General features: G+C 41.0%; 2 protein-coding genes across 2 annotated transcripts; one reads left to right on the top strand and one right to left on the bottom strand.

Moving 5' to 3' along the window:
* LOC136425379 (transmembrane protein 161B-like) lies at positions 1–9381 on the bottom strand. The gene is made up of 13 exons (XM_066414232.1): positions 9242–9381; positions 8623–8723; positions 7906–7998; positions 7397–7491; positions 6648–6804; positions 6195–6346; positions 5787–5847; positions 5192–5344; positions 4473–4601; positions 3835–4009; positions 3055–3151; positions 2483–2571; positions 1–1974 (listed from the first exon to the last, which is right to left on the bottom strand). Exons 1-13 carry the CDS (start codon positions 9242–9244, stop codon positions 1786–1788), a joined length of 1494 nt encoding a protein of 497 aa, XP_066270329.1. The 5' UTR covers positions 9245–9381; the 3' UTR covers positions 1–1785.
* Positions 9382–9608: 227 nt separating this feature from the next.
* Positions 9609–16428, top strand: LOC136425724 (enoyl-[acyl-carrier-protein] reductase, mitochondrial-like). The gene is made up of 10 exons (XM_066414662.1): positions 9609–9763; positions 10340–10440; positions 10883–11014; positions 11652–11795; positions 12394–12505; positions 13442–13544; positions 13819–13892; positions 14809–14869; positions 15438–15510; positions 15889–16428. The coding sequence occupies exons 1-10, from the start codon at positions 9621–9623 to the stop codon at positions 16053–16055; spliced, it is 1110 nt and encodes a 369-aa protein (XP_066270759.1). The 5' UTR covers positions 9609–9620; the 3' UTR covers positions 16056–16428.
* Positions 16429–16621: the final 193 nt, after the last annotated feature.

Here is a 16621-nt window from a genome sequence, read left to right as displayed (position 1 = left end):
TTCATAACTGTACTCCTTTATCATAATGATTGTGCAACATAATATACACATTGAAACACTGCTTTTTCTAATGACTCCTATGCACTCTTTCACTAAGTACAGAACTACATATGTCAACGGGGAGACATTCACACAGGGCAAGGTGGGTGAAAGTTATGTTAGGAGAATTTTTGTGGCCTTTTACGTGAACATAGTAGGGAGATACTACGCTGAATCATATACTGTAAATGTAGAAATTTTCGTGGTGGTTGTGGTTTTCATGGTAAACTCTTCACCACGAACTTAAAACCACCTCGAAAATGTTTGTTTTGTCTTCTGCCCGCCCACAGCAAACAAGTCACAATATAGGTCTGGAGTGTAATTCAGTGTAATTGTAATGTTAGTGGTCCGCAACATCAGCTTGTCTGCCTGGCGTTCCACTGTGTATTGTATTGTTGCAATTTCGAATAAAGAATAGGCCTGGAGTGGTCCAAGGGTAGCAATTTGACAAGATCTGACTTAACAGGAAAAGTAGCAAACTTTCGTTGTGTGTAACAGTTATTACATGTATATCTTGTCAAAATTTTTGTTTGTTCTCTCTCCCATTGCACATAGTTTTCAGCCTCCTTGGCACGAGAATGCAGCAGTACCATCACAATCAGCGCTTCCAATGTTTCAAATCAACATTAAACTATAAAATCTTTAAGTCTTGACCACAGTAGTTATGTGGAGTCATCATCATCATCTCCATCTACTATGTGGAGTAGGCAACACCGAGCGGCCTTATCCAGAGTCTACAGGAAAATGAGCAGAACATGGGACTCAAAACACTACGACATGCATTACAAAGTACTGAACCCCTACTAAAAAGTGGTGAGACATTCAGGTATAGCTTATAGTGAGACAAAGCTTATCACATAGAATTCAATGTAGGAACAAGCAAACAATTTCTTGAGCTAGAATGTCCAACCCATACAAAGCCTTTTTCTGATATGGGGCCTTCTGCCCAGTGTTATTATACATTATCATATGCAACATTTGGTCTACAGTGCACTTACCAGCTCCCCTTTGTCCAGATATTCATTTCATACTTGTATTCAAAATATCTGATGTCTTTCTTGGTTTAATGGGACCAACGTTCAACACAAAATGATTGTGTGTATCATGATATCTTCCTTAAACTTATTGATAGTTTTGCAAATACGGGGTGACTTTCTAAATCTTTAGTTAACAGTGCAGGAAGTGATTTAGTCTACTTTTATAGACTACATCTACATAAATAAATCAATGAATGAATAATGTTGAATGCTGCACAAATCCAGAAATATTCACAGTGGTTTCATGTCTGAGATTTTCCCAGTTAGCTTTAAAAATGAACCAATCACACCGTGAACATCTACTTTATCTTAAACTGCTGCAAACTTAAGTTAAAACACCATGAATGTTCCTTTCCCCAGCTACTGCAAATTTTAGTCCCCATAAACTAATATGAATTCATATAAGTCATTCCAACCACAGTGGTGACAAAAACTGCGGTGGTAGACCACCAACGTAGGTCTGATACCATTTCACTAAAAGAACACGATGGAAAGGAACATAACCAACATGGTTACAAACGATCTATAATTACACTTTCTATATGTTGAATACTGAATGATAGATCATCCCAAAAGCTGTGGTAACAAAAACTGCGGTGGCAGACCACCAGTATAGGAGACCATTTCTCTAAAGAATATTTAAAGGTCATAGGCGGATATTCAAAGGTCAAAACTATCATGACAACATTAATGACGTTTTCAAAATACTCTATATGGTGAAGACTGAGTGGTAGATCATCCCAAAGGCATTGGTAACAAAAACTGCGGTGGCAGACCACCAACATATGTATGAGACCACCCCTCTGAAGAACACAACGGAAAAGATGTTCCGCAGACTAGCGAAGGCCAAGGTCAGCTGCTGGGCCGCCTGTTTAACGGGTTCCTCGTCCCCGGCGATCTGGGGAATACACAGAAAATTCATTGAGGAAAAGTATTAATGTTTACATTAATTTCCCTAGAGGTTGTCAATTATTGAGTACTGAGATAGACACAGGAAGGACACGGGCTTAAACAGTCGGGAAGCAGAGGCTGGGGCAAGGGACAGGACTGCTTGGAGGATCCTCCTGGAAAGCAAGGGGCCAGTTCTGGCCTGAGCACGTAGGCAGTAGGCAGGTGTGAGATAGACCTTGCCTTCACAAAACTTCTTAAAATGATAATGAATAGATGAATGAATGAATCTTCTGTAGAAAATGTAATATTTTTGGGGCTCGAGTAACAAACTTTGGCCTTACTCTCACACACTTAACATTTTATTATGGAACAAACTGAACACGTCTAGAAATCATTGAACTTAGCCAACTTTTTGGTTAAGGTAGAATATGACCAACTACTTCTAGTATGTGCCTCAAGAATTCAGAAAATTTGTCTGAAAAATGACTTCTAAGAATAGGTATGAACTTTCTCACCTTGTCCTGTTGTAGTGAAGGGAACTCAGTGAAGTTTTTAGTCAGGTTTCCGGAGTCAGGGACATGGCTTCCTGTCCAAGAGTATTCACCTTTGGAGAAAAAATCAATAACTTAAAGATAAAAATTAAAAGGGTTTTCCCTTTCAAAAATATCTGCAAACCTTTCTGACATACTAGATGTGTATATCATATCAGTGTATGTCAGCATATTGGACTATTACATAAGATTTTTAGGACTGGATTCAGACAGATGACACATTGGTTTAATATCAAATCTTTAACCTTGTTTAATATTCAACCTTTGCAATGGTTTTATTTTTGCTGTTTTCAAAGTGACCTCTCCACTGTCAATTTATGACACTGTCAGTGAATATGCCTAAAGTATCCAATGTAGTATTACTGTACTCAAATACTGTAACAATGTGTATCACCTTGTTGGCTCCTAGAACCATCTCTGTTGCTTGCATTGTATAATGTGTTGCTTGTAACAATTATAATTGTCACTGTAAAATTCACTAGAGAAGACTTAATTGCTTCTTAAGTCAAAAAAGAAACTTCACTGAAATCACTTACCTAACGTTTTGAGGAGCATGGCGTAAAACAGAAGTAATACGACAGGTGCCAAATACTGCACGGCCACTACACACAGGTAGAAGAACACTCGAACAATCTGTCGTTGAAGAAATATATCCCGTTACGACATTTCAGTAAAGTAAAGAAGACATCTACAAATTTTTTTTTTCAATGGTCTCGTTCAATGCAAGGCCGTAAGGGGCCACTTCTCAGCATAGAACTTAAATTGAACTAAATGTAGCATAGGTGAGAGACAGCGGTGTGTGTTTATTTTGAAGGTTTGTAGGTTATATTCGGGGGGAAAACACTGGGCTGGAAGGGAGCTTCAAAGTTTTGCAGTTTGTGGAAAAAAGCTGTTTCTGTAAAATGACTATGAGGCTGGTAGTTGTACAGTATAGTGGTGTGAGTCAGAGGAGACCTGGTGGTGGGACGAGATACCAAACAATAATCAACAACCTAAACTATTCCATGGATCTAAATCAAAGTTGAACAGAACAGAGGAGTGAACTGAAGCTAGAATATGATGGATTCCAGGCTACTTCATAAAATCGTTATACCAAGATTATACTGAGTCTACTGAGGGCAGACCTGACAGAAAGAGGACCCGGGACGTTGCGGACGGAAAGAAAACTTCGGGAGCTTAGGATGCTTGCGAGGAACCGGACAAAGTGGAGAAAACTGAAGAAAGACTGATTGCCGCTGCAAGAGCGTCCAGACTGACTGCAGCAGCACAGTACAGTGGATTGCTACTTATAACATCATCTACATTTTTGTACTTGCCCTTTTCTGTATCTCCATGTTGCTTATCCTGCCGGCCTGTTTCTTGACGTACTCTATTCTCTGGTGCGCCATGTTCAGGTAGGACTGTAGGTAGCGGTGCATCAGGACAAGCCGTAGGACCACGCAGAAGATAACGGTGTACAACCGGCTGGTCTCAAACCAAGGTTCACTCATCCTAAACACAGGGAGGAGACCAAATAGATATATTTGACATACTATTAGGTAAGATTTATACCAGAGGTAGCAGTGGATCAGAACCAGTTACAGGATGACACAGAGGATAATGTCTCAAACCAAGGTTCACTCATCCTAAACACAGGGAGGAGACCAAATAGATATATTTGACATACTATTAGGTAAGATTTATACCAGAGGTAGCAGTGGATCAGAACCAGTTACAGGATGACACAGAAGATAATGTCTCAAACCAAGGTTCACTCATCCTAAACACATGGAGGAGACCATATTGCGACATAATTATCCTGATAAGAATGTGCTCTCAAACGTGACTTTGGTAAAATGTCCCTGCTGCTTTGAGACAAAGCCCAGACCAGCGTTTGTAGAGAAAAAATAACGTTATGTGCATAAAAAAACAAGTAACAAGTAGTAACATAAGAAAACTACATTGAAGTACTTACAGAGGCTCGACTGGCACAGTGCTGTTGGTGCCCAGGGAGGGGGGGTGCAGCACGTACCCCCTGGCCAGTGGTTTCACCCACAGCAGGACGATCACCAGGGGCCACAGGAAGTTCAAGTGCAGCAGCAACCTGGAGGGACAACATCGTAATGCTGTAACACCAGGTGAAAATGAGTACCTAGCTTTGGTCAGGGACATCCCTTGGGTAGGATGTTAAATGGAGGTCCCATGTTTGAAGAGAGCCACAGTAGCATGCAAACTGCAGTTTAAAACACCAACAGCTATGCCAGGAATTGGGACTGTTAATGAGTAGACTGCATGGTGACATGCTATTAGACAATGTACAGTTTTAGTTTTTGTTGAATTTATGCACATTTCTTGTTTGTTCAGACCCTTGTAGTGCCTAGTGGGATTACAAGGCAGCAAGTTTCCTTGCTGTTTCAGTAGCAGGGTATATTTCTACAGGGAGGGGTTGCTACAGTAACTGACCTTCTCCTTTAGGGTGTTTGAGGCACCTCCTCAAAAAAGGGCCCCAATTTATGTCCTTTCCAAAAGACAGGTGAGATCTCAACCGAGATGTCCTGCCCAGGATTGTACCAGGGTCTCCCAGTTAGCAACTAGTTGCAACCAGGAGCTCAACTGTGAGGCTGCTAACTGTTAAGCTATACGGGCATCCCAGACAATGTACAACTATAGCAATCAAACTAAAACAGCCCTTACTGCATGAATGGGCTCTCCTTGCTGTACTGTAGCGAGTCTTGGTGCATCTTGCCGAAGCGGAGTCCGCTGAAGGTCAGGAACGCTCCCACCAGGCCAGAGTACACCGCCAGCACGCCCTTGAACATCAACTTGGAGCTGGGAGAGCTCGCACCACTGGAAAGTTGAACAAATTGAAGGCAAAAAGAGTTGATTTCTACTGTACTATATTGTTGATGTCCTTATTGTGTGAGAGGGCAACTTGTAAAGGTGCTTGTTTTGCCCTCCCTTTCACATTGTGATTGTGATAAATTCGAATAAAACAACACAATAAAACAATCAGGATGGCAGACTTCATTCCCTTACCCATACTTACCCATCTAATAGCAGTACTGAGGATGTATGGCAATGCTACATTGTGTATTTTGGGAATTGTAGGCACACACATACACTCGCACGTACATGCGCACAGTACACAAACATGCACACATACAGATAGACTTAAATACACACAGACACACATAAAGATGCCTGCATATTGGAGATCAGAGCTCTAAGTCTTGGCCATTCACGTCCAAACTTTTGATCTAGAAGAAGATCATGACAAGTCTTGTCTCACCTTGTCTCCATCCCCTGTGACCCAAGGAACCCACTGATGGTGTCAGACAGACTGGTGTAGGCTGGAGAATGAGACAATTTTCAACATCTATAACTATTTGTAAATCGTAGTATTTTTTGGTAGGACTTAATGGCACTTGCACAGTCGTGTTCCAGATGAGACTATGGGATAGTCATGAAGCAAAAATGAAAAGCAATCAATCTGACAAAGACATCTTGGAAAGGATGTATTGATGACGAGCTTATAAGGTTTCATGGAGGATGCGGGACGAAGCTTAAAAATGAACATGCATTCAAGACATCTTTCAGATCTCTTGAAGAAACTACAAGACATCTTGAAGACCCAACCATCTCTAAGAAATATTTAAAACTCCTTAAAACTAAAATGACATCTTTAAGACCTCTTCACCTCTGTCGAGCCCAAACTCCAGGATGTTCTCACTGGTGATGAGTGCTGCCATGGAGACTAGGAGGAAGAAGAAGCCGAACACGAGGCAGATGGACCGCTCCCCGTCGTCGTCTCCCGTAAAGTACGCAGAGGTCAGGTTACACAGCAACGACCTGGTCAGGGGTCAAGGTCAACTATTTTTCTTCCATATTTGGAGACAGAAACTTAAGATATGGATCTTTAAAGCTATCTACTAGTAGCGATCTTTAAAGCTATCTAGTGACGATGTTCTTACAGAACTTGGTGGCAACAAGCTCCACTCTACAATAAATTAGATCTAGGAAAAAAACATTTTAAAACACCTCGATTTTGGGCTGATAACTCTGGTACTATCTCATGTTTTCTCATTTCTGACCTGGTACTAGATACATGTACTGAACTTGCACATTGCTACAAGCATGTTGTTAAGGATACAGGATGAAGACCACGACCAGCAGACACCAGATGACACTGAGGTTGACCTCTGCCCTTGGCTGTACTAAGTAGTAGTACCCCTCTGTCAGCAGGTAGATCACTAAAGCACAGGCAGAGAAGTCCACCAACCACTGGTACTCTGTATAGAACTGAAGACCTGGGGAAGGAATGAATGGATGGATAAATAGCTGAAAGAATTGAGGAATGAATGAGGGACATACCAGACTGTTTTTGTCAGAAGGTGAGTGAGCAAGTGAGGAAGTGAGTGAGTGAGTGAGTGAGTGAGTGAGTGGGTGGGTGGGTGAGTGAGTGAGTGAGTGAGTGGGTGGGTGGGTGAGGGAGTGAGTGAGTGAGTGAGTGAGTGAGTGAGTGAGTGAGTGAGTGAGTGAGTGAGTGAGTGAGTGAGTGGGTGGGTGAGTGAGTGAGTGGGTGAGTGAGTGAGTGTGAGTGAGTGTGAGTGAGTGAGTGAGTGAGTGAGTGAGTGAGTGAGTGAGTGAGTGTGAGTGAGTGGGTGGGTGAGTGAGTGAGTGAGTGAGAGTGAGTGTTATAGTCTGTAGAAAGAAATGATGGAGAAATGGAGGAGGAATGAAGGACAGAGGAGGCAAGTAGGAAGAAATTAACTTAGAAATGAAACCAAATAGAGGCTCCACTGAATGAATACTGTATTACAGATGTATCTACTAACAGGTAAATCTACTTTTGCAAAGACAGAAAATGGCTATTGTTTGTTGTTTGTTCTCTGTCCGTACCTATGATGTCGACCCTCTCCACCTTGGCTGTCTCCAGCTGTAGATTGATGTTGCACGGCACAGTGAACTCCTTGTCTGTTTTTCCATCCGCTCTTCTGGAATGAGAAGGGAAAGAAAAGTTGATTTTTTTTTTTAAATGTTTTTTGCCAACAGTCCAATTTTGTGAAAACAAACCATAACCATAAGTTTACCCAATGACCGTGACACCCCCCCTCCACTTGGACCCCTGGGAAGAACGGACATGTTATATATGTATATGTACTGGCCGACAGGGCCTTCCAAGGAAAATAAAGGTTTACTTACTTACTTACTTACTATAAGGAAACATAAGAATAGCTAACTGAAATGTCAAGCTAACTGTGGGTCTGAATAAAGTAAAAGTTACTAAAACAAGGCTTTTCTGTAGTCACTAAAACAGCTTCTAACTACAATACAAGTCAGATATTTCTTCATTTCTGCTCCAGACCTTTACATTGCAGCCTTATCAATTGTAAGTTCTCACAACTCACCTGTCGTCCCTTTTCCTGCCCTTCCCTTTAGGTGCCTGTACCCCTGCTAGCTCTCTCAGGTGATCGTCTGTTGGGTGCAGGTAACGCACTAGCCTGTGGCAAATAAATAAATAAAACATTGGTAAATCATACAACAAAAGGTTATGTACATTACAACATTCTGAACCAAGTTCCCAGCTAACAATCAAAACCTTATGGTCATTATTCTGGCGTCGCGGTGGCGCAGTGGCAGGATGTTTGGCCGCAGAACCCAGAGATACCGGGTTCGAATCCGGGGTTCCCTGATTTGTCCCGTTGACGTTGTGCCCATGGGAAAGGAACTTAACACGACTTTCCCCACTTTACTCAGGTGAAAATGAGTACCTAGCTTTGGTTTGGGACGTCCCTCGGATAGGACGTTAAACGGAGGTCCCGTGTTTGAGGAGAGCCACACCTCAAGCACGCTAAAGAACCCAACACACTTATCGAAAAGAGTAGGGGTCCTTCCCGGTGTGTGTGGATCATATAAATCTATCCGGATATGCAACTTGTATTCTTCAGTACAAACCTGGTGTGTTACACCTTCATGCAGTTTACCAGGTATGCAATACAAACAAACAAACAAATTCTTAAGCGTTGGAAGGGTTTTAAATATCTACAAATGACCATGCAATGATTTGCTGAAAAGAAAATATTATGTACAACTACAGTATATCGTGACACAGACGTTGCACGTACCTTCTACTGAGGAGCCACCTAGCGGCCGAGAAGTGCGGCTGCAGCTTCTGGATGATGCTGGCCATCACCATGGAAACCACCAGCTGTGTGCCAATCACACCCTGCGGAGATGTCAACATAGAAGTCTGAATCTATAGCCATATCTGTACATGTACTGTCGAACTGCCCTTCGGCGTAACACACCAACTTCGGTACATGTATCTGTATATCCCGTATAACCAGCCTTAGTCATAACACAGTTTCTGTGTCTGTACAGCCAGTATATCTTACATGATATGCATAGGCATAAGGATATGCAGATGTAATCATCTGCTAGTAACTTAGTATTCATGTATTGATGTAGTATAAAGGGACCATTGCATTGCACGACTTTTGTAACGTGTATGCCTCGCCCTCCTTCCTTCCCCAATACAGTTATGTCAGATCGTGGGACAGATAATCATTCATTGTCACCCCACACGACAAAAGCCTTCTGCATTTCATGCATACCAAAAACATGCCAATCACACATGGCGCCCCCCTCCCCACAGCATGTCATGTTACGCGATTTGACTACAAAATCATTTCTAACGACGCAAAATTACAGGAAATACATGCTCTAGCAGCGAAATGCACTTACCATTGTGAAAACTGTTCTAATTTTCAGCAAAATGAGGAGAAAGCGTCAGAATTTCGCGCTAAATGAGCGAAAACATCGATAAACTTGCAGCTGTCCGGCGAGCTGACCTTTACAGGCAACTTGACCTGCCGCAAATCGACCAGAAGGGAGAGTACATTTCTCCTGATAGGGGTGTCCACAAATGTTGAAGATGTAATGTAAGAAACCCCTAAATTATGTTTTAGTAAATTGAATTTTGTAATGTTTTCAATTTATAGTAGTAAATTTAGCACAAAAAAATGTCAACATACCCAAGGCGAACATTCAAGGTGAATATAATGGTTTGTCCCCAAATTTACAGGTTACATTTTGCGGTAGTACTGTCGTAAATCCAGACAACATGGCCGGCGCGCGACTTTCTGTTTCGGTGTCCAGGTTATTCAGACGATCGGAGCCGTTCCACTCGTCCCGTCGCTACTGCAGCCTCGCCAGTCCCTGTGCGGTCTCCTACAGTCAGTACGGAGATCCCAGCAAAGTCCTCAGGTATTATCTCCTTCCGATTTATATGTATTTCTTGTCGAAATGACTTGGGGGAGGGGGGCACTCTTGCTGAGATTTTTTATGGTCATGCCCATGTGCTAGCTTCTTTAGTAGCCTGGGGCTATGGACAGGATCATCTTGTCAATAATGGAAAAAATCGCAGGATCCTCCTGTCAATAACAAGATTTTCTCTGATTATCCTGTCAATAGTGCAAACATTTCTGTTATTGACAGGATCATCATATCTATAGCCACATCCTCCTGTTTTTTTTTATTTTTTTTTATTTTCATGGCATACCAGTTCTATTGTGCTCAGTTCAGAGGTATAGCCTCAACCAAGATGTCCTAACCCAGGATTTGAACCAGGGTCTCCCAGTTGGCAAATTGTTTTTAATAATTGGAACCAGGGTCTCCCAGTTGGCAAATTGTTTTTTTTAATTGGAACCAGGAGCTCACTTTGAGACTGCTATCAGATGAGCCACTGATCTGATCCTTTGGTCCTTAGGCTTAGAATTACGAACAACTAAACAGCAGCACACTCAAGATTGATATTCCACCATTTCTTTATTCATTTCCCAGATTCCTGACAGATGTGGACCTCCCAGATGTCCAGGATGACCAGGTGTCCGTCAGGATGCTGGCAGCTCCCATCAACCCTGCTGACATCAACATGATACAAGGTGCGACAGTCTGAAGTAAAGTCAAACCTGCCCAAGAAGACCACTCAGATGACCATTGAAATCTGGTCTGTGTGTGGACAGGTGGTCACTATAGATAGGATTTGTTAATGCTTGTGTCAAAGGGAAAAATAGTCTAAGGGACCGCCAAAAAGTGAAGAAGAAGTGTACCCCCATCTCCCCCATCTGTACTAGGGAGTGAAGAGGGTGTTAGGGAGGTGGTGACAGTCAGTTGCTGACCTGCAATATAAGACTAACCTGCTAGATGGCATTACTGCACTACTAACCAGTGATTTTGAATTTCCACAGGAGTGTACCCGATCAAACCCCCCCTGCCAGCAGAAGGGGGTAACGAGGGGGTTGGGGAGGTGGTGCCCTGCAGTGCTTGACTAACCTGCTAGATGGCATCACTGCGCTACTAACCAGAAATCTTGTATTTCCACAGGAGTGTACCCGATCAAACCCCCCCTCCCTGCAGTGGGGGGTAACGAGGGGGTAGGAGAGGTGGTGTCCGTAGGGTCAGGGGTGTCAGACCTGCAGTCAGGAGACTGGGTCATCCCGGCAGACTCAGGATGGGGTGAGTACAACTGCAGGACAGCATTTTCACAAGGCCGTAAGGAAAAAATGTTTTCCTTACGGTTTCAGTCCTGAAAAAATTAAGTAGGTATAAAGGGATTCGGGGTGTGAAATACAGGAATTCTATTTTGAATGGCATTACTCAGATGTCATATTGAAACTTTCATGCACATACGACCAGAAAAAAGGCTATATGTAGAGTTAGTAGTCTTTTTTTTCTAGGGTCAGTCGGGTAACCGGAAATGCAACTATGTTTTTCTTAGGCCCTATAGCCTTAATCAAACTACAAGTCAACTAGCTATGATGTCACAATCTTACACCACAATTCAACCATGCAAAAACTGCTTTGATTTTTTTACATGTCCTTTAAAAGTGCATGCTTTCTTCTACTTCTAGGGTGATTTTTCATTTGTTATGCAATACAAGATGTGGTAGAGATAATCAATTAACTTTAAAAGTTTGTTTTAGATTCCAAATTTCCATAGTGTTTTAGAATGTCACTAGAAGAAAGAAAAGTATTCTCTGTCTAAGGTTGATTCTTAATTTTCTTCCTTTTTTTTATTACTTGTTTTGAAATTGCAAATTGCCAACATCCGAAACTGAAGTTCCTTCCAATATAATTTTTTTTTACTTCAAAGGAACATGGAGAACACACGCGGTCTGTCGAGCCTCGGAGCTGAGAAAAATTCCCAACAACATTCCGCTGGATGCAGCAGCAACCCTAGCGGTAAACCCCTGTACTGCATATAGGATGCTGACAGACTTTCAACACTTACAACCTGGTAGGCCTTCCTTTCTTTGTATTAGTCAAACAAAAGGTGGTCCCTTTGGTTGCAAGACCATGAAACTATACAGTGATAGGCATAGAAATACATGACTGTTATGGTGTACTGCATACAGGATGCTGACAGACTTTCAACACTTACAACCTGGTAGGCCTTCATTTCTTTGTATTAGTCAAACAAAAGGTGGTCCCTTTGGTTGCAAGACCATCTATGAAACTATACAGTGATAGGCATAGAAATACATGACTGTTATGGTGTACTGCATACAGGATGCTGACAGACTTTCAACACTTACAGCCTGGTAGGCCTTCCTTTCTTTGTATTAGTCGAACAAAAGGTGGTCGCTTTAGTTACAAAATAACTTTGAGTTTTTACCTGAGTGTGTAAGACCATCAATGAAACTACAGTATACAGTAACTGTGATAGAAATACATGACTGTTATGGTGTACTGAATATAGGATGCTGACAGACTTTCAACACGTATACAACAGTTGCATTTCACAAATTGTGTGATACATGTTAGACAATGCAGTAGTATCAAGTATTTGTCTATTAAGTATATGACTTCCCAAATATTGTATTATTTCCCGACAGGAGACACAATAGTGCAGAATGGAGCTAACAGTGGAGTTGGACAGGCTGTCATTCAGATCGCAGCTGCAAGGGGGCTCGTCACCATCAATGTAGTTAGGAACAGGCCTGATAGGTGAGGATGGATTTAACATATCCGCCAGGTTATTTAAATCTGCCGCTTTGAAAAACAGTTGGTTTGAGAGATTTCTTAATTGCAGCACCCCCAGGTATGCACAGATTAGATTTACAGGAGTGCATTATACTGGGGGCTGTTGGGTTAGAGATCTGTTTGGACGTATCTTTTCAGGGTCACAGAATTATGTACCCTGCTGGAGTTATGTTAGTAGATAATAATTAATATCTCACAGACACTTTTTCATGTAGCTTGTATCTTTTTTCACATTTCCTTGATAATGGATGCACAAAAAGCAATATGCATGGTTAGGAGTTCTTGATCAGCATTTTATACATTCAAGGAATGTTTACATACATGTATGTAATATGTCAGAGTTATTTGTGTTATTTGTTTATTTCCTGTCGTGGTAAATATTTTATGATTAAATGCTTTATTTACACAAAACAAAAGGTGCATTTTGATTTATGGACAGCTACACAAAAGCCAACAGTACATATTCTACCTAAACTTAGGCTGGAGTGAAAAGAAAAATGTAAACATCCAAAAGCACTGGACAAACTCACATTTTAGACCACATTCTACACACTGCAGAAGCGAAACCTATCTGTGATGTGAAACAGAACAAGTCAGTATTGCCCTGAGAAAGGTGACAGTTGCTCACTGAAACATCGGCAAGTTATCAACTCTCTGTTTTGTGTCTACAAAAGAACTTAGACTTGCTATCGTTCAACCCTTTTGATACACTTCTCTGGAAACGGAATTTACTAAATGATACTAAAACGTTTCATGAGAACTGTGTAGGGTTGGTTTCTCTCTAGTTGATACTTGCAAGCTCGACAAGTAAGCTTTCCATGTTACTCTTTAGAACACATAGTAGTACAAAATAGACATGACTTTTTCCGTTTGGAAAAATGTTATTTTTTACATTTCCAGGGCCTCATATTATGAGCTTGAGATGTACCTGAAGGGTTTGGGAGGACATTACATCATCACAGAAGAGGGGCTGAGAAGACAGGACTTTAGGGACATCTTCAAGGTAAATTATGTTGTGTCTGTATGTGTGTAATGTGCAGTTTACTTCATCATTGCAACCATTGTAACAAGTAATTATAGATGTCATTATAAAGTTGATAAATAAGAGATTCTGATCATTTTGAAAATGAGTATGAATTTGAGTTAATACTTTATATAGCTATTATTAGAAACACATTTAAGGTAGCATTTCTGTACGATTCAGCTACATTTTGCATTTCCTAAATTTAATGTTTTAATGGTTTGTCGTAATTTTATTTTATTTTTACACATTACAGAGACTACCAAGACCGAAGCTGGCACTAAACTGTGTTGGGGGTAAAAGTGCTACAGAAATTCTCAGACATTTGGAGTAAGTGTCACAGTTACTCAGTAAATCCATTTTGCTGTACTCTCATGTTGGTTTTATTTTGCTGTAGGACTAGTAGTAGGAGTTGAGAGGAGGTTTTCACTGTGTTTTACCAAGGAGGTTTTTACATAGTAAATTCTTGGTTGGAACAATTTTGTAACTTACAGTAGTGATACATTGAAAGCGTATATTCAGTGTCGTAAATTTGTGGCAGAAAAGTCACCGTAAAAAATAAAACCGTTTTCAAGAATTACAGTATGTAGGAGCCATGCAGTGCATTGTTATGTGTTTGAATTGCTTAATTTGTTTCAGTTCCGCAGCATTGGTGCTATATAATAGACCTTCATCCATCTAAGTCTTGCTGTTCTGTATGAATAAAGCCACAAAGAATTATTGACCTTTTAACCTCATGTATTCAATGGGTATTTTAAAGCTTTTGAGTGGTAATTTTCTGGCAAATATGTTGCAGTATAGGCTCATTTAAAAATTCATCCTGAAAATATCTCTATTCAAAGGCTTACAGAAAGATACATTTCAGTCATTTTACATCTTTATTAAAAAATGTGTGAATTTGGCTCAATCATTATTACAATACTTCTACAATGGCCATATGAGTAGTAATAAGAGTGTTCCCCTTGTATTTGGTTCGCCGTGAGTATGATCCCCATTCAAGTCACACCAAAGACTTTAGAAATGGTACATGCTTTCTCTGCTTAGCACTTAGCATTTGGGAAAGAGTATGACAGTTGAGCACACTGCTGTACTGATTATACAAAATTGTGTGGCCCAATGGCTTCGGAATGGAGATGGGCTCTGCCATTGGTACCATGCTTGATGCAAGAGAACTTATTGTGCTTGTAGTACGTAACAAAATATTACTTACCACTTTTTGCACGTTTTTCTCTCTATCCCCCTCCAGGACCGGAGGGACTATGGTAACCTATGGTGGGATGTCTCGTCAACCTGTCACTGTTCCTACTGTAAGTATAGTCTACAGTTTAGATATGCTAGTTTTCCTGTTAGAAAATCTGACATGTATCTGAGTGTATAGCTGGTATAACCACATTAACCTTAAAAGTTTTCACATCTGGCTGCAAGCATTGTTTCTAGTGAGGATTCCCCCACTGTACTTAGTGGCATTGAGTTCAACTCTATGATAGTTCTAGGGAAATGTTAGCCTCTACCAGGCTCCGCGCGATCGCTGGGAAAATAGAAATCGGCCAAATAGAGTGAACAGTATGCCAGGGGTAGTCCGCTATACAGTGAAGCTCAATAGGCGATCTTCGGAGATACCGAGTCCCGACAGGCTCCGTGGATCGCCTATTGAGCTTCACTGTATAGCGGACTACCCCTGGCATACTGTTCACTCTATTTGGCCGATTTCTATTTTCCCAGCGATTGCGAGGAGCCTGGTATAGAGGCTAGGGAAATGCAAATTTAAACACATCTATCCTATAGATGGCTATTTGTTGTTCTTTTCTGGGCTGGTATGAATGTACATGTAGCTCCAATGACATGTTTTTGACTTATTTTCTTTTCCCTTTCCAGGGTTCCCTAATCTTCCAGGACATAAAAGTTGTAGGGTACTGGATGACACAATGGAACAAGAGACAAAAAGACTGTAAGTTTGATCAAGGACACTATATATAATGTCCTTGGTTTGATATAAGGATTACAAGTCAGAATAAACTGGTACATTTTTAGAGTCTTAGTTGTTTGTGCGGACTTCTTCCTGCAGGGGTGTTAATTCCAGATGGCTTCTGATTACTTTGATTTGAATTTTCAATACAGTATAACAAAATTAATTCTATTAGTAGAAAGCTCCCTTTATGAAGTCTGTTTTAGTCTTGTAGTGCATGCCATGGGCCCTTGGAAATACTGTACGCATGCATATGGCTTTGATACTAATGTTGAAGAGAACGTTAATGTTTTCATGATGAGTTAATAACTAAGTAATATATGAGTGTTCCCCTACTATAATCCTATTTTTTCTCTCCAGCCCAAGAGAGCTCAGAGATGCTGTCCACCCTGTGTGACTACATCAGGCAGGGCAAGTTGCAGCCTCCTTCTAACATACAAGTCCCCATCTCTGACTACATGACTGCTATTAACAGTACCAGGGACGCCTTCACTACGAAAAAACAGATTCTCAACATGGCCAGTTGATAGAACAGACTAGGACCGTTTATTTTAGATTTGGAAAGCCATTTTCTAGCCTCCGTCTAACATACATGACTTTTGTACAAATCCGCATCTCAGACTGCTATATGACAAATTCTAGGGATGCCTTCACTACTAAAAACAGAATGATACATGTACTCAAAATAGAGTTGATAGTATAGACTAGCACTGGTTAGTTTAGATTTGGACAGTCATTCTTCTAGCCTCCATCTAACGTGCAAGTCCCCATCTATAACTGCAGTACTAGGGATGCCTTTGCTACTACGAAACACATTCTCAAGATGGGTAGTTCATAGATTATCTACATAATAATAAGATGTATACATTGTAGATATTCCAAATAAACTGCTCAACAGTACTATGGTGTCTTCCCGAGTTTAAAGTGTGTCTGTCTGTCTTGTGTTTGTAAGATGCTGTATCCGAGCAAATTTCTGTGACCAAAAAGGTTCTGCAAATATTGTGTACCCTGAAGACCAACCTACATACAGGAATTATGGAAGCACGAAGTAAACAAATGACACAGTGACTCACAACATAAGCGCAGCTGCAGT

This window comes from Branchiostoma lanceolatum, chromosome 19 (assembly GCF_035083965.1).
Source record: "Branchiostoma lanceolatum isolate klBraLanc5 chromosome 19, klBraLanc5.hap2, whole genome shotgun sequence".
In the NCBI taxonomy this organism is placed as follows: domain Eukaryota; kingdom Metazoa; phylum Chordata; class Leptocardii; order Amphioxiformes; family Branchiostomatidae; genus Branchiostoma; species Branchiostoma lanceolatum.
The sequence above is the reverse complement of the archived record's forward strand: the minus strand, read 5'-3'. Positions and strand labels throughout refer to the sequence as shown.